Raw genomic sequence first — 22,380 nt, 5'->3', positions numbered from 1 at the left:
GTCTTTTCACCCCTCCACCTTCTTCTCAGTTCACACCACCGCCGGCGACCATTATTCGGCGTCACTCATCGGCGACCATTTTTTGACATCACTCCTGATTTCACTGACGATTTATCTTTCTCTCTCACTACAAGAAAAAATGCATTTTGCGAAAACGACGGATTGCGACTGTTCTAAGGGTCGCAAATTCACATCTGCGACTGTTCTTGAACTGTTAGGGATGTTGGGGTCGCAACAGCATTTTGCGACAGTTCACGAAACAGCCGCTGCAACAGCCGCAATGGGTATTGCGACAGTTCAAAACAGTCGCAATTGATGAAAAATATTTTTAAAATCCCATTGCAGCAGTTTGGAACTGTCACAGTTGTTGAATTTATTTTAAACAAATAAATAAATCAGTTTAATTATACTCGAAATATATTGTCAGACGTTATCTCATCAAATGTGAGACTCTTATTATAACAATAATAGAGATCATACATTGAGGTTTGAAACTTGATGTTTCATGGATTCTTTGCGGCATGGTTCCAGACAAAATCTATATATGTTTCAGACAAAATTATACAGATCATATACATTATGTACACATCTTTCCAGGCACACTACCTCTGAAAACGTCCATAATTTTAAGAACCAATGGCTTGAGCTAATTCAAAATAATGATGCCTAACAAGCTGTTTATCCGACTGACCCATCAAGCTTCAAGCTCATGAGTTGGTTCACCTCGGAGCTAAATTCATCGGGAAGCTTGTTGAAGACATCGCGGAAAAATCCAGAGATCATAGCAGCCATTGCTTTTTCATAGTCTATTCCTCTCTCTTGAAAGTAAAATAATTGATCTTCACCAATTTTCGACGTACTAGCCTCATGCTCAATTCTTGCTGTTGGATTTTTCACCTAGAAAACAATTGCAATTTCATGAGCAGAAGTCTTGAGGCAAGTTTCTTGACATTACAGAATAGAAAAAAGGGTGAAAATAAGAAGGAAACAAATAGGAAGTAGTAGGAGTTAACTTGGGTATGGAAACTGTGCACAATAATGCTATCAAATAAACAAAGAGCTAAATCCATATCAACAATGAACTATTTTTTGTCTCAACCAAACATTGTAAGAGTTTTAGCCTCCTGTAAACAAGATAAAAGACACGCTTCTTCAAGCTATATGTATACACACACCAAAGTTGTGTTCAATCAATATAGAAAATGGGGTCATGTAAATCAGGACCAAAACCTAACATCAAATAGTTGCAGGATACACCAACAATTTCTAGTGTTCTTCCACCATTAATTTGATCTAGACCACGTGTATTAGTTGAAAAAGTACTGATTTTATGCAACATAACCATATAGTGCTTAAATCATAGCTATATAATTGACCACAACAGTTTTTTTTGAAACAGCATATTCATTAATACCTACGCACCAGAAGTGCAAAACGGCGAGGAAATACAAAGAGGCCAAAACAAACAAACCAAAAACTGATGGCAGGAAACAACACACCAGCCTGGAAAATCAGTCCAGCAAACATAAAAATCCTAGAAAACAAACACACAGGCACCTAGAAATCACACAGGCACCAAAACACGGCCGGCCCATAGCAGAAACTCCCAACCAGCCAAAAATAGAATTAGCAGAACAGGTTCTGCATCTGATACCGCAACCAAAACATAAACACACCCCCATCTCGCCTCATACACAGTTAAGGAATTCTCTAGGATTCCATGTTATGCTTGATACAAGGCATGAACATCTGTATGATTTGGAACTTAATATAATCAGGGTTAAATGACTCGAACTATTTTAGTTAAACTTGTTTTGTTAATTTATCAAACACATTCAAGATTAACTTTCTATATCAATATTACTGTGAGGATTCTTCCATAACTTCAAATTGGTCAAGTAAATGTTCAAACCTGTATATCTGTCTCCCCTTTCAACTAGAAACCACAAATACAACGCGACATGCAAATACAATGACATAGGTAAGAAGATACAACAAAACATGTAACTATAAAACATAACACATGAAATTCATATAGAAACTCCAATCTTAGAAAATATACACAAAGTGTCTATGAAGTATGCACAAATACAGCCTACATATTTAGAAATCTTATCAATCAATATACCATAAGTATTAACTAAAAGCATTAATGAGTAACGATGAAAATCACTAACACAATGTAAATATGAAATTATCAACTAAAGTTGAACGCAAAACAGGAAGAAAAAAATGTTACCTGAATGTAAGGATAGGTATTGGCAGCAGCACTATCACCAATAAGCATGGAATCACACTGCGAAACATTATTAAAAGTTAATTATACTCGAAAGACTGGGATGCTCAATTATTAACTGATCCATAAAATTATGAATCTCACAAGATTGGACTGCCTGGATTATAGGACTAACGATTTTTCAATAGGCAGCCTCAACTGCACAAAATATCAGAGTTTAGTTGAATTTAAACTGTTAATTTTTTCCTCCTTTCTTTCATTTCTTCTTTTTTCCTGGTGCAATAAAATATCAAAGTATTCTCAAAGTACAATAAAATAGCAGTTTGTGAAAATTAAGAATGAGAATCCATTACATGAAGCAGTTTGAGTTTATTCCAATGACAATATGATTTCTAGTAGCATCATACATATCACCCCTACTATATTTTCGTCTCTCTCTTATTTCCTACAAGCAAGAACATACAATAACTACTTGTGCAATTTACATACACACACACACACACATATATATATATATGTGTGTGTGTGTGTGTGTGTGTGTGTGTGTGTGTGTGTGTAAATTGTGAGTTTTATTTTTCAAAGAACACTGCTAACATCTGAATATGCAATAACATATAAGAAAGGAAGCTTCTCTTTTTACCTTGTGAAGTGCCCTATTTCGATGCTAAGATAACTAGAGACATCAGATATCGGCCTGTAATACACAAACCTAGTTGAATGGTTGCATATGCTAGACATGGAAAATTCAATTTAAATAGCTGCAATAATCAATAATAAATTATGAGTTTTATTTTTCAAAGAACACTGCTGAATATGCAATAACATATAAGAAAGGAAGCTTTTCTTGTTACCTTGTGAACTGCAAAGCATGAAACTCCTATTTTGATACTAAGATCACAAGAGACATCAGATATCGGCCTGCAATACACAAATAATAATTACCTACAAGTAAGCACATATGGTAATTACTTGTTCAATTGGATATATAATCAATCAAAAGACTTAGTTCCTAGTATACAATAATAGACTAATAGCATTGTCACAATAGACTAATAGCTTAACCTGCATAACTGATAACCTTAGGCACAGTAATAACTGATAAATATCTTAGCAGTTCACATGAATACAACATATATTATTATCTTAAAAAAACCAACAAGATAAGCTACACTGGCTTCTTGAAGAGCAGAAACAATGCTACTCTAAAATCGGAGATCTGTTTTGAAATCCTTCGTGATTTCTCTAACAAATCTTTGGAACTGAAGTTTCAAAATATAGCTCGTCATAATTGTGGTGACAGATAACAATTCAGGAAAGCCTGAGATCATTCAAAAAATGCACTTAATATACTGTGGTGCAAATAATCTTGCCAATAAACTAAATCTTCATTAAGATTATGCAAGTACAAAGTAAATCTGTTTAACATAAGTTGTGCACTGAGATAAAGTCCAAACGCATAGTTCATCAAACCACCAAACATAAGTTGTCTAAAAATTCCATGGTAGAAGCTAATGAAACAAAAGACAAAATAAAGAAAATATACTTAAACTTCGCTGAGTCGAGATCGAAAAAATTTGAGGATTGGAGGAGAGCTAAAATTAGATTAGGAGGGATTTGAGTTTCCTCCCTTCTCCTCACCTCCTCTCAAATAAAAATAAAAAAAAACTAAACAGACCCTAAAGGATTGTTCAAGTTATTGCTTTCTTTAGGAAATAGATCTGTAAGCTAAAGAACAAAACCAGAACCAAAAAGAACTTATAACCAAAAAACCATACCAACTCATCTCTTTTCCTCGCAAACGACTTAGTTCCTAGTACATGAGGGTTTTTTTGCCTTTTCCGATTTCTTGCATTTCTTTGTGCAATCCCCTGCATTAAATGAAACAAGAATTTTTGTACACGAATCAGTCATTAAGGGGTGTTGCAGTGGTAAGAGATGAAATGCATTATGCATGAAATATGAACAGAAAAAGACACTCTACATGTTTTATACACACAATTATGTCACCTCCTCAGTTATCTTCGTTTAATATCGAAATTAAACCTCCGCACATATAATTAGGAAAACTCCAAAAAAAAGAAAAAGAAATAACATAAACCTACCTCTCTAAAAGATGAATCTTCTGTTTTGGTCTATTCTCTTTGATAACAGAGAAGCATGATCTTACAAGCTCCTCCAAGTTTGCCAATTGCAGAAGCCTTAAATTCCTCCTCACCTAATAATTGCCAGACCATACAAAACCCATACTGACTTATATAGACGCATTACATGCATGTAAATGCAATTGTAAACACAAATTTCCCATTTCAATTTCCACACAAGTTCAATTATTTGTAAAATAAGAACTAAAGGAGTAAAAAAAAGGAAAAAAACTCTCACAAAAATTTCCAAAATTAAGTAATTTTACATCATTGAAATTGAAAACTGATTTCAGAGAAACTAGACTACAGTGCGTACCTTCATAAGATGCTGGAAATAGGAACAGCGGCGATGTTGGTTCTTGTTCTTGTATACCAATCTTTCAAGGATGCCACACTCACAAATCATGCCCAGTAAATCAAGGATCTTCAACTAAATAATGCCCAATTTCAGTTTTGAATTCGGAATCTAGTTTATTAGTCGATCAAAAGTTATGAATAGCTTGATGGGGTAAATATTTTCATTTTTTAACTACATAGAATCAAATATCGAAATCTTTAAGAATAAACGAAATCTGAATTCTGAACTTTGCCCACATATTTCAGCTACTTAAGAACCAAAATCCCAAATCTTTAAACAATGAACTTAACCTGAACCAACCCACATTTCAAATAAATATTTTGAATCTGATGTATTAATCATCCATAGTCCCGAATTACATGTTTGTTTAAAAACCATCACTTTTGAACAATAGAGAATCTAAATCCCAAATTTTAAACTATGAACTTAATTCTAAGTATGAAAAATTTCAAGTTTGAACTTCGAATCCAATTTATTAATCATCATCAACAGTTCCAATTTACTCTTCATTTCCCAAATCCTTAACAATGAACAAAAATTGAATAAAAAAAAAACCACAACAACAATTATACAAAAAATTAAGTAGATGATGATACTTACTTGAAAATCTATGAGTGAGAGTGAGAACCCAGCGGATGAAAATCTGTGAAATTGGAAACCCAGCGAATGAAAACGAGAACCCAGTGGTCGAGGTCGAGATTGTGGGAACCCAACGAATGAAAACCCAGCGGTCGTATAAGAACCCAGCGAATGAAAACCTAACTTAAATGGAAAAAGGAACAGAATGGGTTGTATGAGAAGGAACAGTACCGAATGAGCTTGAAAACGATAGTGAACCGAATGAGAAGGATCTGAATTGGAAAAAGGAACCGAATGAGTTTAAATGAAATTAGAAAATGAATTTTGGGGATGCTTCGATTGAGCGATTGGTGGTAGAGATTAAGGTTTCAATTTGGGGAAAGTGAGATTGTGTGTGAGATTTAGGTTTCAATTTGGAGGAAAGTGAATAACATTTGGTTTTAGGGTTTTGGAGTTGTGGGAGGGAGAATGAAAATGGAAAAGCAGGAGTGATAGATATTTGGACAAAATGGTTGCCTTTCCTTCAAAAAAAAAAAAAAAAAAAAAAGATATTTGGACAAAAGGTATATTGTGAAGCGCACGTGAAAAAAAAGTATAAAACCTGCGACCCTTAAGGCTAACCGTTGCAATAACAGTCGCAAAGTAAGTGTCGCAAAATTCCAAATTTCTTGTAGTGTCTCTATCTCTCTCACCGTGCTGTCGCGCGACCCCTTAGATCTGTTCTTTGACGGAGGATCTGTGAGTTTCATCCGTGGTGGTCGTAGAGGACAGACGGTTGTTGTAGGTGGAGATGATGAACAGAGATGTTTACAGATCTGAACGGTGATTGGTGGCGAGGACGAAAACGACAGTGGAGAGGACGAAAATCATGGTGCCAAGGACGAAGGTGGGTATCTGAACTGAAATCTGGCGGCGGCGATGATGGACGATGATGGTGGGAGGGTGGCAGGGGGATGGTGGTTGATGGTGGCTGTTCAGATAGAGGGAAGAAAGAGAGGAAGAAATTAACAAAAATACCCTTCATTTTCAATTGGAATCTCAATTATGCCATTAAACTTGGACGGAAATTATAAAATTGCCCCTGATGTCGAATTTGTGTCTTTGTTTTTGTGTTCAGATATCATTTATGTATCACTTATTTAATGAATATATTATTATTTTGTTTTCTTATAATAAAAACCAAAAGAGTATTTTATTCATAAAGTTAATTGTATATGTACTAGAAGTAAAGTCCACAAAAGTGGACATGACTAAAAATTTATAATTTTATGTTCGTGATATTAATTTTATACCTTCTTTTATTTTATTTTTTGAGAAAAGTAGACATATAATGGCTTAGAATAAAACACATATTCCAACTTTTATGAATTCTGATAGATCTCCAAGCTAACTTACCTACTTGTTAAAGTTGGCAGTAGCATTGGTTGGAGGAGCATTTCTCTTTTCTTCTGTTCAAACCTTAATGGACAAACTAGCTTCAAAAGAGTTTCAAGTTTATATCAACAACAAAGAGTTGAATGTAACACTCATGAGACAATTAGAAACAACACTGCTGGCCCTTCAGGCTGTGTTGGATGATGCAGAGGTTAAACAAATCAACAATCTTGTTGTCAAACAATGGCTTGATGAGTTGAAAGATGCAATCTTGGATGCCGAGGATTTGCTTAACCAAATCAGTTATGATTCCTTGCGATGCAAGATGGAGAATACACAAGCTGAAATTATCACTAATCAGATGCAAAACTTTCTTTCGTCTCCTTTTAAAAGTTTCTATAAAGAGATGAATTCCCAAATGAAGATCATGTGCGAAAGGCCTCTGAAGGTGAGAAAAACACAAGAAGGGGGGTTGAATTGTGTTTTAGAAAAATTCTTCGTTTCTCCTAAAAACTGAACACACTGATCAGAAGCTAAGCGAGACAGCTTCTGAAGTGATAATCAGAATCTAAATGCAGCGGAATAAAACAGAGAGAGAGAGAAGAAGAACGACACAAAGCAATTATACTGGTTCCTTCCACAATCCGGAAGTAGTCCAGTCCCCCTTGCACTTCCAAGGAGATTTCACTATGAGTAATATCTGATTACAAATGCTCAAGCACACAAGCAAGAGACTTCCAATGCTCAAGCACACAAGCAAGAGACTTCCTTTGCTCAAGAACACAATCAAGAGACTTCCTGCTCAAGCACAATTGCAAGAGACTTCCTAACTAAACAAAATTACACAGAAAATTGTTTAAGGTTGAACACTTGATATACAATCAGAGGTGCTCACAATACAAATCAGATACAGACTCAATGGACTTAAGAATTTCTAAGATATGACTTTGAGACACAGAAATTCTAAGTGAATGCAGAACAATTTCAGCAGAGGTTTGGTACTTGTGAAAATCTTTGTGAGTCTTTCGTTCAGTGTTCTTGCATTACCAATTCTCTAGGTCTTCACTCCTTTATATAGAGATGTGAAAGAGACGTTGTGAAATTGCCAGCACACCAAAGAGTCGTTGTTGAAGCTTGATCTTTCACCAATGATCTTTTGCCTGATTTGGTTGTTGTCCTATGAAGAACAAATTTGAAAACCATTCCTTATCCAAAGGAACATGTATGCAGGCGAGACCGTATTCTGGAGCTGTTTTCTTGTCTTGAAGCGCAGACACAAAACAGAGTAGTGGAGAACGTGGTTGTACAATTCGTACAAAGTACAATGTCAACGCTTTCGTCCAAATTGCAAACACACACCTTCAAACACCTTTGAAATGACCGTTGCAAACTCCACTAATCCTTTGTTTGTGTTTTCGAATCCAATAGACAGCTTTTGCATTGATAATTCTTCAATTCTTGATTCTTTGCAAATCCAGTTGATATTCAGCTTCTGGTGAAATGGCTTCTGATGAGGCAGCTTCTGATGATGCGGCTTCTGATGATATGACTTCTGCAGCTTCTGATGACGCAGCTTCTGATGATGTGGCTTCTGGACCTCTTGTCTTCAGAAGCACTATTCTTCAGGAGCAGCTTACTTCAGGAGTGCTATTTCTTCAGGAGCAGCTTGACTTCAGGAGCGCTTTGCCTTCAGAATCATCTAAGCTTCATTTTCTTTTGCTCTTTATTTGCTCATTCAGAACCAATGATGATGTAACTTTATAATTATGGTCCTGTACACTTGAACAAATATTAGCTAGTCCAATTTACAATTTTTAATACCTTGTTATCATCAAAACTCTTTAAGGTTCATTGTTAAACACATTTTGTTCCAACAATCTCCCCCTTTTTGATGATGACAAACAAAAGTATTTAAAATTGATCAATTGTTGTTAATCTAATTAACAAGTTGACTTTGGGGTTCTGAGGTTTGTAAGCTCAGAATCTGAGGTTTGTAAGCTCAAACTCCCCCTGAGTCTGATAGTCTTTAAGGTGAGGTTTGTAAGCTCCCCCTAAGTTCTATCCAGGTTAATTAAATTCATTTTTCGCGCAATAATATTATCAGAGCTTAAAAGCAAAATTGAATCATTGAAAGAATTAACTTATAGATAAGAAGAATGGTTCAATTAACTTTACTTGAATTTTGATACTCCTTCGTTCGTTCATAGCTTATACCAATAAGGTAAAAAAAATGATAGAAGGTTTCCAAAAATTTCAAATGCCATTAATGGGGCTCAGAGCCTTTAAATACTTGTCACATATACTCCCCCTTTTGTCATTATCAAAAAAAATTGAAATATATAGGCATAAAAGACAAAGAGATATGAGAAAAACTCAAACATGAGAGAGTATACTAAGCAATGAACTAAATAAATCAGAGCAAAATATATGAACATGTATATTCAATTGTCAGAAGCAGCTAAACAGTCAGAATCAGTAAGCATTCAGAAGCAAGAGAAATAAGACAAGATGGTTTCAGAAGCAAGGACTAAGAAATTTTAAAACAGACAACAAACAAAGAAAAACACAAGGGTGTGCAACTAAGGGTTGGTTTGTTGTTGTTTCTTCATCTCTTCCATTTCTTCAATCTTCTTCTTCAACAGTTCTTCAAGTTGTTGTTGCCTCTGAAGAAGAGCTTGTTCCCTTTCTCTAGCTTCTTGCTGCTGCTGTGCCATCTGTTTCTTCAGAAGCTTACACAGCCTTGCTTCTCTGGTCAAGTAATCCGTTTCAAAGAAGAAAGGCTGGTTTGCCAGGAGCAGTGTAGAGCTTCTTACTCTAAGACTCTGATTCACATGCTCCATTACCCTTCTGACTGATGCTTGCTTGACTCTGATGCATTTGGCCTTGATTTCTTCAATAACCCCAGCTGCCCGGTTTTGAAGAGATGCCCAGGAGTCTTCATATGCACCTGTGAGATCAATTGTCCTTCTTTGATCCACCAGATTATGCATCTGACTCAAGATTGTGAGAAGCTCAGAATTAATATATCCAGATTCCAGGATGTTTGAGGGTGGTTGTTCAAGGATTTCAAGATCAGAATCATTGATTTCCAAATCTTGAACAGGGTTAGGAACTGGAATGGTAAAGTGTGTTTGTGTGTTTGAAGATGAAGGCTGGTCAGAATCAATGTGTGTGGTGGAGGTTGAGGCTTGAACATTGACTAGAGAGATGTCAACATCCATGGGAGTTGGTTCTGGAGAGTGTTCAGGTAAAGGTTGAAACTCAGTTTCAGTTGGTGGTTGTTTTGGTGAAGCTGATGTTTGAGTGTTGAGTTGGGGGTCAATGGTAGCTATTGGTGATTGAGGGGGTGTTGTGGGTTTATGTGGTTCAGGTGTTTGTTGATGGGGGTTTTCTGAAACAACGTTTTCAGAAGCAGCTGCTTCTGGAGTTGTTTCAGAGGCCTTTTCTGAAGTTTTGTCTATGGGTAATTCACCTGAGTAGTGGAGAGCAAGATTGTCTAAGACAGAAGTGTCTTCTATTTGTTCAGGTGCTGATGGTGAAGAGGGTGAAGTGGGGATAGAGGTGACTGGAATCTGGATTACCTGATCTGCAGGGTCAGCTTCAGAAGTGATCTTCTGTGGATCAGCAGATTGAGAAACTGCTTCTGAAGTTCCCTCTTCTGGAGCATTTTCAAAGACGAGCATCATATTGTCTTCCTCATTGTCTTCAGTAGGTTTACCAGCAATGGCTCTTACTTCAGCCAGTTTATCTTTGTAGAACCTATCACAGTCCTCCAATCCCAAAGCCTTGAGCTTTTCATCTCTTTGATGAATGTATTGAGCTTTTTGATCCTTTCTTTCTGATATAAGATCAGCAGCACGTTCATCTGCCATCCTTTTCCTTATTCGAGTCATCTCAACCATAGGACTCACAAGTTGAAGGGGAGCCTTCTTCTTCTTCAGCTTGGGATCAGCCTCCTCTTTCTCTATTTCTTCAAGAGCTTCATCCAGCTGCTCTTGAGTGATTACCAAGTCTGCCTTACCTTTTCTCCTCTTCTGTGGAATAGAAGCAGCACCAACCTTCTGCATCTTTCCTTTTTCCTTGATAGAAACAGGTTTAGCAGCTTCTGACTCAGTACTAGTTCTGGCCTTCTTTCCTTTAGTAGGAGCAGCTTCTGATTCAGAACTAGTTCTGGTCCTCTTCCCTTTAGGTGCATCAGAAGCAGCAGCTTCTGACACAGCAACTGCCTTGGCCTTCTTGCCTTTCCCTTTAGCATGAGCAGCTTCCTCCAAGACGTACTCAGCTACTGATTGAACTAGGAAATCAGAGTCACTTTCCTTAAAGATGTGAGGAAAGTCCCTGATTATCTCAGTTTCAGCAGTTGTCATCTCTAACCATTTTTCATCTTTAGGGGCTTCTTTGATGAACTTCATAGAGCATAAGCTCCTGCTACTGATAGTCCTTTCAGCAGTAGAGACTTCGAAACAACTATCAGAAGCATTCCTTGTCCTTTTTAAGAACTCCAGCACCCTTCCTTGATGAAAGATTTCAGACAGCAATCTTCCATAGGGTACTTGTTTTCTTCCTCTTGTAATGCTTTCGTTTATGGCCCAGCAGAGATGATCCATTACATATCTTGGGAAGTTTATCTTTTCCAAAATAGCCATGAAGTAGATTGCTAGCTTCTGTTGATTGTTGGGTTGGTCAGATCCTCCTGCTCTTTGAAAGAAGCAATCATTACTGAATTTCACCAACATCCTGTTGTGAATCTCCATTTCAGAAGGCTTTGCATCTTTCTTCCCACCCAAAAGAGTGTTGAAGTAACCTTGTAGCAGGACATCTTCCTTCCTGACTATTTCTTGGAATCTTCCCTCTGCATGCCTTTTACAAGCTTTAGCTATAACTTCTTCAGTGATGGTTATAGGAATGCCCATCACTTCAGACCTTATTTCTAAGCTGTCAAAAGATGTAGGATTCATATCCATGACCATTTTCCCTTTCTTTGACCCAGCTTGTTTGCTTACGACTTTTGCAGGCTTTTCATTGTACACTTCAGCTTTTAACCAAAAGTCCTTGACCAAGTTCACATATGTTGGCCCATTTAGCATCCTGAAATACTCAGACAGCTCCTGTGTCTCTATCAATCCTTCCATGTTTACTTCGTACTTCTTGAGTGAAGTAAAATCCACCGGTGACTCTATTTGAACTATTAAGGATTCCCATGGAATATCCATAGTCTTTTCTTTGTAGATGGACCCAGATTCTGATACGCTTTGCTTGTTTGATGTAGATTCTGAAACTTTTGAGCTTGATGATGCCATTTGATGATTGACGAAGATTTGAAGAAGATGAAGATTTTAGGGTTCTAAGGTTGAGAGAATGCGCTTACTTCGCAAGAGGTTTGAGAGCAAATGTGTTTGTTGTGAGTGAGTAGTGTGTGAATTGACAAAGTGTTAAAAGTAAAACGATTGCAATTCAAAAGAGACAAACAAACATAACATTAATGACAAAATTGGGGGCGCGTGAAAAGTACTTTCAAAGCTTTTAAATCATCATTGCCCTTTTAGTTATACACCAACACATACAGGCCACGTAAGAAGTTCACAGAGTAACTACCAAGTTAGTGGGCCAGAAGTTACTTTTTAAAAGGTAACTTCCAACGTTTCCACTAATTCAACTATTCAGAAGCAACAAATCCAGCTTCTGGACTTCAGATGCTGACGTCATCATCAGAAGCGAGTTTTCCTCAGAACCTCAATAAAGAGCTTCTGATGGACTACTGCTTCTGAACTAACTTCAGAACCTAAAATCCTATTCAGGAGCAAGCAAGCATTTAATCAGATACAAAGTGCATGTTCAAATTTTTCTTTATAAAATCAAATCTTTCAACAGTTAAAGGCTTAGTAAATATATCAGCCCATTGATTTTCAGTATCAATGAATTGTATATCTAAAATTCCTTTTTGAACATAATCTCTGATAAAATGGTGTTTGATTTCAATGTGCTTCGCTCTTGAATGCAAAATTGGATTTTTAGACAAACAAATAGCAGCAGTATTATCACAATAAATGGGAATACTGTTAGCAGTTATCTGATAATCTTCCAACTGATGTTTCATCCAAAGTAGTTGTGTACAACAACTTGCAGCTGAAATGTATTCTGCTTCTGCTGTAGACATAGCAATAGTTGTTTGTCTTTTGCTAGCCCAGGATATAAGATTATCACCCAGAAATTGACAATTGCCACTGGTTGACTTTCTTTCAATCCTATCACCAGCATAATCAGCATCACAGAATCCAATTAGCTTATAATCTAAGGATTTCCTATAAAGGAGTCCAAGATTAGTTGTTCCTTTCAAATACCTGAAGATTCTCTTGACAGCAGTCATATGAGATTCTCTAGGATCTGATTGGAATCTTGCACACAAGCATACACTGAATAAAATATCTGGCCTAGATGCAGTGAGGTATAACAAAGAACCAATCATACCTCTATACAGCTTCTGATCTACTTTAGCTCCATCATCTTCTTTGCTCAAGTTGCACGTAGGGTGCATTGGAGTGTTCATCACTTTACAATCTTCAAGTTTGAACTTCTTCAGAAGCTCCTTTGTGTACTTTGATTGATGAACATAGACTCCATCTTTGCATTGATTGATTTGAATGCCCAGGAAGAACTTCAGCTCTCCCATCATGCTCATTTCAAATTCATCCTGCATTAACTCAGAAAATTCCTTGCAAAGAGATGCATTAGTAGAACCAAATATTATATCATCAACATATATTTGCACAACAAGAATATCTTTCCCAAGGGTCCTTCTGAAGAGTGTAGTGTCAACCTGTCCTCTCTTAAAATCATTTTTGATTAAGAAATTACTTAGTCTATCATACCAAGCTCTGGGAGCTTGTTTCAAGCCATATAGTGATTTCTTCAATTTAAAAACATGGTCAGGATATTTAATATCCTCAAATCCAGGAGGTTGCTTGACATACACTTCTTCTTCTATGACACCATTTAGAAATGCACTCTTGACATCCATTTGATATAATATTATGCCATGATTAACTGCATAGGAAAGAAGTAACCTGATTGCTTCCAATCTTGCAACTGGAGCAAACGTTTCAGTGTAATCAATGCCTTCTTGTTGACTATACCCTTGTGCAACAAGTCTGGCTTTGTTTCTTGTTACTTCACCTTGCTCATTCAGCTTGTTTCTGAATACCCATTTTGTTCCAATAATGTTCTTGTGCTGAGGTTTGGGTACCAGATCCCACACATCATTTCTTTGAAATTGATTCAACTCTTCTTGCATAGCTAGGATCCATCCATCATCTGAAAGTGCTTCATCAACTGTTGTAGGTTCAATCATTGAGATTAGTCCAATCATTGACTCTTCTTGTCTGAAATGTGATCTTGTTCTTCTTGGACTATCTTTGTTTCCAATGATTAGCTCCTCAGGATGTGAAGACTTGTGTTTGAATGTGTTTCTGGGAGGATCTTCTTGATGTGAGCCATCTTGTGCTTCATCAGAAGCAGTTTCATCTTGCGCTTCTGATGTGGGTTCAGCTTCTGGACTATCTTCAGATTCAGCTATCTGATCAGGTTCTGGAGTAACTTCAGGAACCTGTATCTCTGCAAAACTTTCACCTTGCTTTGAAGTTTTATCTTCAAGCTCCTTGTCATCAAATTTAACATGCATAGATTCTTCAACACAGAGTGTCTCTGAATTATACACTCTGTATGCCTTTGACCTTTCAGAGTAACCTAAAAAGATTCCTCTTTGGGCCTTGGCATCAAATTTCTTTAGGTAGAGCTTGTTGTTCAGAATGTAACATGTACATCCAAATTGATGAAAGTAAGAGATATTGGGTTTTCTTCCTTTAAAGAGTTCATATGCTGTTTTCTCCAAAATAGGTCTAATATAGATCCTGTTTTGAACATAGCATGCTGTATTCACTGCTTCTGCCCAAAAATGTTTTGGTAAATTGTTTTCATGAATCATGGTTCTGGCCATTTCTTGTAAAGTTCTATTCTTTCTCTCTACAACCCCATTTTGTTGTGGTGTTCTAGGAGAAGAGAATTCATGGAAAATTCCATGTTTTTCACAAAAAGCTTCAAATGGCTCATTTTCAAATTCTCCACCATGATCACTTCTGACTTTCAAAATTTTTGATTCTTTTTCAGATTGAATTTGAGTGCAGAAGCTACTGAATACATCACACGCAACATCTTTACTCTTTATGAATTTCACCCAAGTCCATCTGCTGTAATCATCAACAATGACTAATCCATATCTACTTCCATATAAGGATGCAGTACTTACTGGTCCAAATAAATCAATATGGAGTAATTCTAACGGTCTTGAGGTTGAAACAATGTCTTTGGATTTAAAAGATGATTTCACAATTTTCCCTCTCTGACATGCACCACAGAGTGCATCTGAATGATAGTCAATGTCTGGTAGCCCTTTCACAAGTTGTAACTTACTAAGCTTAGAGATTAACCTCCAGTTAGCATGTCCCAACCTTCTGTGCCACATCCATTTCTTATCATTCACTGATAGTAGGCAAACCACCTTCTGATCAGCCAGTTCAGAAAAATTGATTTTATAGACATTGTCAACTCTCTTTCCCTTGAACACAATGGATTTGTCTTCCTTGTTGATTACTGTACAGTTGGGTTTTTCAAAAAGCACATCATAACCATTATCACAAAATTGACTAATGCTCAAAAGGTTATGTTCAAGACCATCTACCAACCATACATTATTAATTGAGGTAGAGGAATTACCAATAGTTCCTGTACCTATGATCCTGCCTGACTGGTTGCCTCCAAATTTCACATTTCCTCCCTCTTTCATTGTTAGGCTGAGGAACATGGACTTGTCTCCTGTCATGTGTCTTGAGCAACCGCTGTCTAGGTACCATGATCTTTGCTTTGGCACTGCTCTTAGACATACCTGCATCATTGACATTTTTAGTTTTAGGTACCCATTGTTCTATGGGTCCTGGAAGGTTAGTACTTAAGGCTTTACTCTTCACTTCTTGTACCTTGTGCTGTGAGTTGGGTTGCTTCTGATTAACCATCACCTTAGGTTTTGGTATTTCAGAAGCAGTAACTGTCTTCTTCTGAAACTTAGACTTCAGAACCCCAGATTTTGGTTTCACCAGACTCTGAGGAATAGGTTCTGATCTTTTCAGGATCCTAACCTTTGAAGTCTTGGAATCAGATTTGATCATAGCCTTTGACTTAGAGTTCTTTGGCTTTGAAATAATCTTAGCCTTAGAACTAGAAGCTTCAGGTTCTGATTGAACAACAGTTTCCAACTCAGCCCCTTCTGGTACAAAGAATGTTTTCAGACCTTCCTTGATGCATTCACAACAAGACTTTAGATTGGTTTTCTCCAGTTTCACTTCTGGAAAACCAATTCCTCTGCCATTGTTCTTGTAAATGCTATAAATCATAGAAGCCACTCTGCTTCTGTCAATGCCAGATATAATAAAATCTTCAAGAGCAATTTCATGGTTACTTAAAGGTTTTTCATTACACTTTTCTTGTAGCTTCTGACATAAGAACCTGAGCTGATCTTCATATGTTTTACACATGAAGTCAAAGCCCCTGAGTCCTTGTTCAGAAGCTTTCAGATCCAATAGAGTTGATTTTTGCTGTTGTACCAAATCAGCATATTTTTCTTTTAAATCCTTCAACTCATTGGTTCTTACTTCAAAATGTGTAAGAAGTTCTTTAAGTGACTCAACAAGTTCATCTCTGGGAATTTTGGAATATACCTCATTTTCATCTTCTGAGTCTGAATCTGATCCAGCTTCTGAAGTTGCTGTTGCTACCAACCCAACAGCTACCTTTGCATCTTCATCAGCTTCCTCTTTATCAGATCCAGATTCACTACCCAAATCATCCCAGGTTGCCATTAAACTCTGCTTAATCTGCTTCTTGAATTTGCTTGGTTTGAATGTAGACCTCTTTGATTTGTCCTTTGACTTTTCTCTTTGAAGGTCAGGGCATTCAGCAATGAAGTGTCCAGGCTTCTTACAGTTGAAGCATCCCTTCTGATCTTCTTTCTTTGAGCTTCTGGAGTTACCCCTTTTGGCGAGAAACTTTCTGTTCTTCTTGGCCAGATATTGAAGTCTGTTTGAGAGCATGGCCATTTCAGCAGCATCTGGTTCAGAATCCGAACTTGACTGTTCTTCCTCTTCAGATTCAACCACTCTGAGAGCTTTTGATGACTTGCCTTTGGATGGAAGAGCTATTGATTTATTCTTCTTAGTAGACTCATGTTCATTAAGACTTAACTCATGAACTTTGAGAGAACTAACAAGATCTTCGACACTTAAAGTGTTTAAATCTTTAGCTTCCTCAATGGCAGTCACCTTCGGTCTCCATCTGGCAGGTAAGCTTCTGAGAATCTTGCTTACATGATCAGAAGCAACATAGCTCTTCTTTAGAATCTGTAGCCCAGAAACTAAGGTTTGAAACCTTGAGTACATCTCCTCAATAGTTTCATCATCCTTCATCTTGAATAACTCATACTGATGTACAAGCAGGAGAGCCTTTGCTTCTTTGACCTTCTTGCTCCCTTCATAATTTGAACAGAGAGAAGCAAACATAGCTTTAGCAGTGGATTTGTCACTCATCTTCATGTATTCTGCTTTGGGTATGGCAGTGACAAGAGCTCCTCTGATAATATGATGCTTCTTGTAAAGTTTCCTCAGTTCTGGAGTATGTTTCTTTCTATCCACAGCAGCTCCTTCTTCATCAAGGACGTCACCAACACCATCTTCCAGAATATCCCATAATTCTTCATCCAGGCTCATGATGTAACTGTAAAAGTTGGTCTTCCACCAAGAGAACTCTTCAGCATCTCCATTGAACTTTGGAACTTTTCCAACACTGGTTTTCTTACTATCACTATAATCATGTGAGACATGTTTATAGCTAGTATCACTAGAACCAGAGCCATTAGCAGGAGGAATAGACATGTTTTTCTCAGATCTTTGACTGTTGCACGGTTAAGTGTTACACAACAGACCAAGGCTCTAGATACCAATTGAAGGTGAGAAAAACACAAGAAGGGGGGTTGAATTGTGTTTTAGAAAAATTCTTCGTTTCTCCTAAAAACTGAACACACTGATCAGAAGCTAAGCGAGACAGCTTCTGAAGTGATAATCAGAATCTAAATGCAGCGGAATAAAACAGAGAGAGAGAGAAGAAGAACGACACAAAGCAATTATACTGGTTCCTTCCACAATCCGGAAGTAGTCCAGTCCCCCTTGCACTTCCAAGGAGATTTCACTATGAGTAATATCTGATTACAAATGCTCAAGCACACAAGCAAGAGACTTCCAATGCTCAAGCACACAAGCAAGAGACTTCCTTTGCTCAAGAACACAATCAAGAGACTTCCTGCTCAAGCACAATTGCAAGAGACTTCCTAACTAAACAAAATTACACAGAAAATTGTTTAAGGTTGAACACTTGATATACAATCAGAGGTGCTCACAATACAAATCAGATACAGACTCAATGGACTTAAGAATTTCTAAGATATGACTTTGAGACACAGAAATTCTAAGTGAATGCAGAACAATTTCAGCAGAGGTTTGGTACTTGTGAAAATCTTTGTGAGTCTTTCGTTCAGTGTTCTTGCATTACCAATTCTCTAGGTCTTCACTCCTTTATATAGAGATGTGAAAGAGACGTTGTGAAATTGCCAGCACACCAAAGAGTCGTTGTTGAAGCTTGATCTTTCACCAATGATCTTTTGCCTGATTTGGTTGTTGTCCTATGAAGAACAAATTTGAAAACCATTCCTTATCCAAAGGAACATGTATGCAGGCGAGACCGTATTCTGGAGCTGTTTTCTTGTCTTGAAGCGCAGACACAAAACAGAGTAGTGGAGAACGTGGTTGTACAATTCGTACAAAGTACAATGTCAACGCTTTCGTCCAAATTGCAAACACACACCTTCAAACACCTTTGAAATGACCGTTGCAAACTCCACTAATCCTTTGTTTGTGTTTTCGAATCCAATAGACAGCTTTTGCATTGATAATTCTTCAATTCTTGATTCTTTGCAAATCCAGTTGATATTCAGCTTCTGGTGAAATGGCTTCTGATGAGGCAGCTTCTGATGATGCGGCTTCTGATGATATGACTTCTGCAGCTTCTGATGACGCAGCTTCTGATGATGTGGCTTCTGGACCTCTTGTCTTCAGAAGCACTATTCTTCAGGAGCAGCTTACTTCAGGAGTGCTATTTCTTCAGGAGCAGCTTGACTTCAGGAGCGCTTTGCCTTCAGAATCATCTAAGCTTCATTTTCTTTTGCTCTTTATTTGCTCATTCAGAACCAATGATGATGTAACTTTATAATTATGGTCCTGTACACTTGAACAAATATTAGCTAGTCCAATTTACAATTTTTAATACCTTGTTATCATCAAAACTCTTTAAGGTTCATTGTTAAACACATTTTGTTCCAACAGCCTCAAGTTTTTGCTAAGCAGAGAGACATCCTCGACATCCTCGGTTTGCAAACTGTGAGTGGGAGAGTTTCTTGTAGAACGCCTTCAAGTTCTTTAGTAAATGAATCTTTTATAGTTGGTAGGACTGATGATAAACAAAAACTAATGAATATGTTGTTATCACAAAGAGACACTTGCAATAATATAGGTGTTGTCGCAATTTTGGGCATGGGAGGTGTTGGAAAAACATCCCTTGCTCAACTTCTTTACAATGATATTGATATTCTGAGAGTAACCAAAACTCTTCTTGAATCTATCACTTCAAGATCTTGGGAAAGCAATAATCATGATTTCCTTCGAGTTGAATTAAAGAAAAACTTGAGGGAGAAGAGATTTCTGTTTGTGTTGGATGATATGTGGAATCAGAGTTATAATGATTGGGATGAGCTAATAAGTCCCTTCATTAATGGAAAAACTAGAAGCAGATTGATCATAACAACTTGCGAAGAAAAGGTTGCAGATGTTGCACACACATTTCCTATCTACAAATTAGACCCTCTCTCTGATGAAGAATGTTGGTCTTTACTCTCAAAGCATGCTTTTGAAATTGTCAACTTTCATGAAAACAAGCATACATACCTAGAAGTAATTGGTAGGAAGATCGCAAGAAATTGTGGAGGGTTGCCAATAGCTGCTAAAACACTCGGATGACTTCTACGTTCAAAGGTAGATAGAAAAGAGTGGACTGCAATCTTGAACAGTGATATATGGAACCTACCAAATGATAATATACTTCCTGCTTTGTTTTTGAGTTATCAAGATCTTCCCTCTCATTTGAAAAGATGTTTTGCCTATTGTTCAATTTTTCCAAAGGATTATATTTTGATAGCAGTTGGTTTTGTTGTGGATGGCAGAAGGTTTCCTCGAATATTCTCAAGGTGAAAATGCAGCAGAGGAACTAGGTGATGATTACTTTCTTGAATTGTTATCAAGATCCTTAATTCAGCAATATGGAAAACATCAATTTATCATGCATGACCTTGTCAACGATTTAGCTACATTAGTATCAGGAAAAGGTTGTTGCAAACTTGAATGTGATAAAATCTCATAAAATGTACGCTATTTTTCATATAACGAAGAAGAATATGACATTTTGAAAAAGTTTGACGTTTTCTATGATTTCAAATGCTTGCGAAGCTTTCTACCTACTGGAACTTGGACGCGGAAAAAGTACTTGTCTAGAATGGTGGTTTATGATTTACTACCATCACTTAGAAGGTTGCGTGTGTTATCATTATCAAACTATACAAACATCACCATGCTACCAGATTCATTTGGTAGTTTGGTGCAATTGTGCTATCTAGATGTCTCGCACACCGAAATCAAAAGTTTGCATGAAACAACATGTAACTTTCACAATTTGCAAACCATGCTTTTATCTTATTGTAATAATCTCACTGAATTGCTCGTTCATATTGGAAAGTTGATTAGTTTACGTCACCTTGACATAAAGGAGATGCCAATGGAAATTACTGGGCTGGAAAGTCTTCAAACTCATACCTTTTTTGTAGTGGGAAAGCAGCACATCGGGTTAGGTATCAACAGGCTTAGAAAATTCCCACACCTGCATGGGAAACTTATCATCAAGAACCTACATAATGCCATTGATGCTATGGAGGCATATGATGCCAATCTAAAGAGAAAGGAACAAATTGAGGAGTTGGTGCTACAATGGTGTGAACATACTGAAAAAGATGTGCTAGATGCATTGAGACCATCAGTAAGCTTGAAGAAACTGAGCATTCGATTGTATGGTGGGACAAGCTTCCCGAGTTGATTGAGAGATTCTTTATTTTCTAATACCTGTCCCTGCACATCAATAATTGTAAATATTGCATATTGCTTCCACCATTAGGGCAACTACCTTCTCTCAAGTAGCTATTGATTAGTGGCATGGCAATGTTAGAGACAATTGGTTCAGAGTTTTATTATGTCCAGAGAGGAGGAAATACTAGTTCTTCATTCCAATCATTTCCATCCCTGAACGTCTAGAATTTTGGCTTCCATTTGAAGGTGATAAATTTCCTTTTCCTCAATTTAAAACTTATGGCTAAACCAATGTACTGAATTGAAGGGACATTTGCCTAGCCACCTTCTTCCATACAAGAAATTGAAATAAATGGTTGCCATCATCTCTTGCCTACATCAACAAATCTTCATTGGCTCTCCTCAATCAAACAAATATTTATTATGGGTTCTCCTAGGGATACTGAACGAACTCAGTGGTCGATACTTCAGAATGATTCTCGGTGTTTGCTACATGATGTAAGAATATGGTGCTTCTGTACACTACTGTCTTTTCCCAAAATGATAATAAACAACAATTGTCTAAAACACTTGAAACTCAAAGATATTCCTTCTCTTGCTACATTTCCAGCTGATGGTCTTCCTATTTCATTACAGTCACTTGTTATTCATCTGTGTCAGAATTCATGGAGCCGTTACACATCACTTGTGAAATTGGAGTTATGGAATAGTTGTCAAGGACTTACCGCCTTCCCATTGGATGGTTTCCATGTACTCCAAAGTATTCATATTTATGGTTGTCGGAGTCAAGAGTTCATTTTTTTTATATGAACGATCTCTCCCTCGCTCCTCAATCATCCAATCACTTTCAATCAGTCGTTGTAAGGCACTGCCTCAACAGATGGACACTCCTCGCTGCTCTTGAACATTTATCTCTTTATGATCTTTCAGATGAACATAAGTTACCATTTTGTGAAGGAGCCTTCCTACCTCCAAAACCACGTTCAATTTATATTGTATCAGTATGAATAACAATGCCTGTAACTGAATGGGGTCTCCAACACTTGGCTGCTCTTTCCAAAGTGAGTATTGGAGGTGACGATGATATTGTTAACACCTTGTTGAACGAGCGGTTGCTGCCTATTTAACTAGTTAGGAAGAATTTATTCACTCCTGTTTTAGGAACCTTTTTATTCTGTCACCAGTTAGGAAGAATTTATTCATATATTTTGTAGCCTGCGCCCTGTACGAAATTTGATGTTCCTTCGAAATGATCTTCCCTGCATATTTTTTTACTGCAACTCTTTTTGGGTTGGATTGAATTTTCTATATAATACTTTTTGCCTTATATAAAAAAATCTTGTTTTTTTCTTTTCAATAATTTTTTTGTTCAAGTAGCCTAGTAGCCTGAGCTCACACGTTTTAAAT

The 22,380-nt window shown here is 37.1% G+C and overlaps 1 protein-coding gene and 1 pseudogene across 2 annotated transcripts; one reads left to right on the top strand and one right to left on the bottom strand.

Moving 5' to 3' along the window:
- Positions 1-418: 418 nt before the first annotated feature.
- On the bottom strand, positions 419-5,779 carry LOC146936438 (iron-sulfur cluster assembly SufBD family protein ABCI9-like). 2 transcript variants are annotated; one of them, XM_085751273.1, is made up of 8 exons: positions 5,336-5,779; positions 4,694-4,807; positions 4,339-4,451; positions 4,012-4,104; positions 3,088-3,154; positions 2,877-2,994; positions 2,240-2,296; positions 419-897 (listed from the first exon to the last, which is right to left on the bottom strand). In XM_085751273.1, the coding sequence occupies exons 7-8, from the start codon at positions 2,285-2,287 to the stop codon at positions 679-681; spliced, it is 267 nt and encodes an 88-aa protein (XP_085607399.1). In that variant the 5' UTR covers positions 2,288-2,296; positions 2,877-2,994; positions 3,088-3,154; positions 4,012-4,104; positions 4,339-4,451; positions 4,694-4,807; positions 5,336-5,779; the 3' UTR covers positions 419-678. The 2 variants fall into 2 exon arrangements, with proteins under 2 accessions (XP_085607399.1, XP_085607398.1); XM_085751272.1 differs by lacking the exons at positions 2,877-2,994; positions 3,088-3,154; positions 4,012-4,104; ... (1 more) ...; positions 4,694-4,807; positions 5,336-5,779 and adding an exon at positions 2,381-2,569.
- LOC146936437 (putative disease resistance RPP13-like protein 1) lies at positions 5,632-22,100 on the top strand (annotated as a pseudogene).
- The last annotated feature ends 280 nt before the right edge of the window (positions 22,101-22,380 follow it).

This window comes from Medicago sativa, chromosome 3, assembly GCF_051527215.1.
Source record: "Medicago sativa cultivar Bolivia chromosome 3, Bolivia_mono, whole genome shotgun sequence".
NCBI classification, from domain to species: Eukaryota; Viridiplantae; Streptophyta; class Magnoliopsida; order Fabales; family Fabaceae; genus Medicago; species Medicago sativa.
This window is presented reverse-complemented; position numbering and strand designations above follow the sequence as displayed.

What these genes read in the sequence shown, in the direction of transcription:
- LOC146936438 (XM_085751273.1), bottom strand. Translation starts at nt 2,287, where the DNA reads ATGCTTATTGGTGATAGTGCTGCTGCCAATACCTATCCTTACATTCAG. An exon ending in ATACCTATCCTTACATTCAG is followed by an intron (nt 898 to 2,239) that starts GTAACATTTTTT and finishes ATTGTTTTCTAG; the next exon opens with GTGAAAAATCCAACAGCAAG.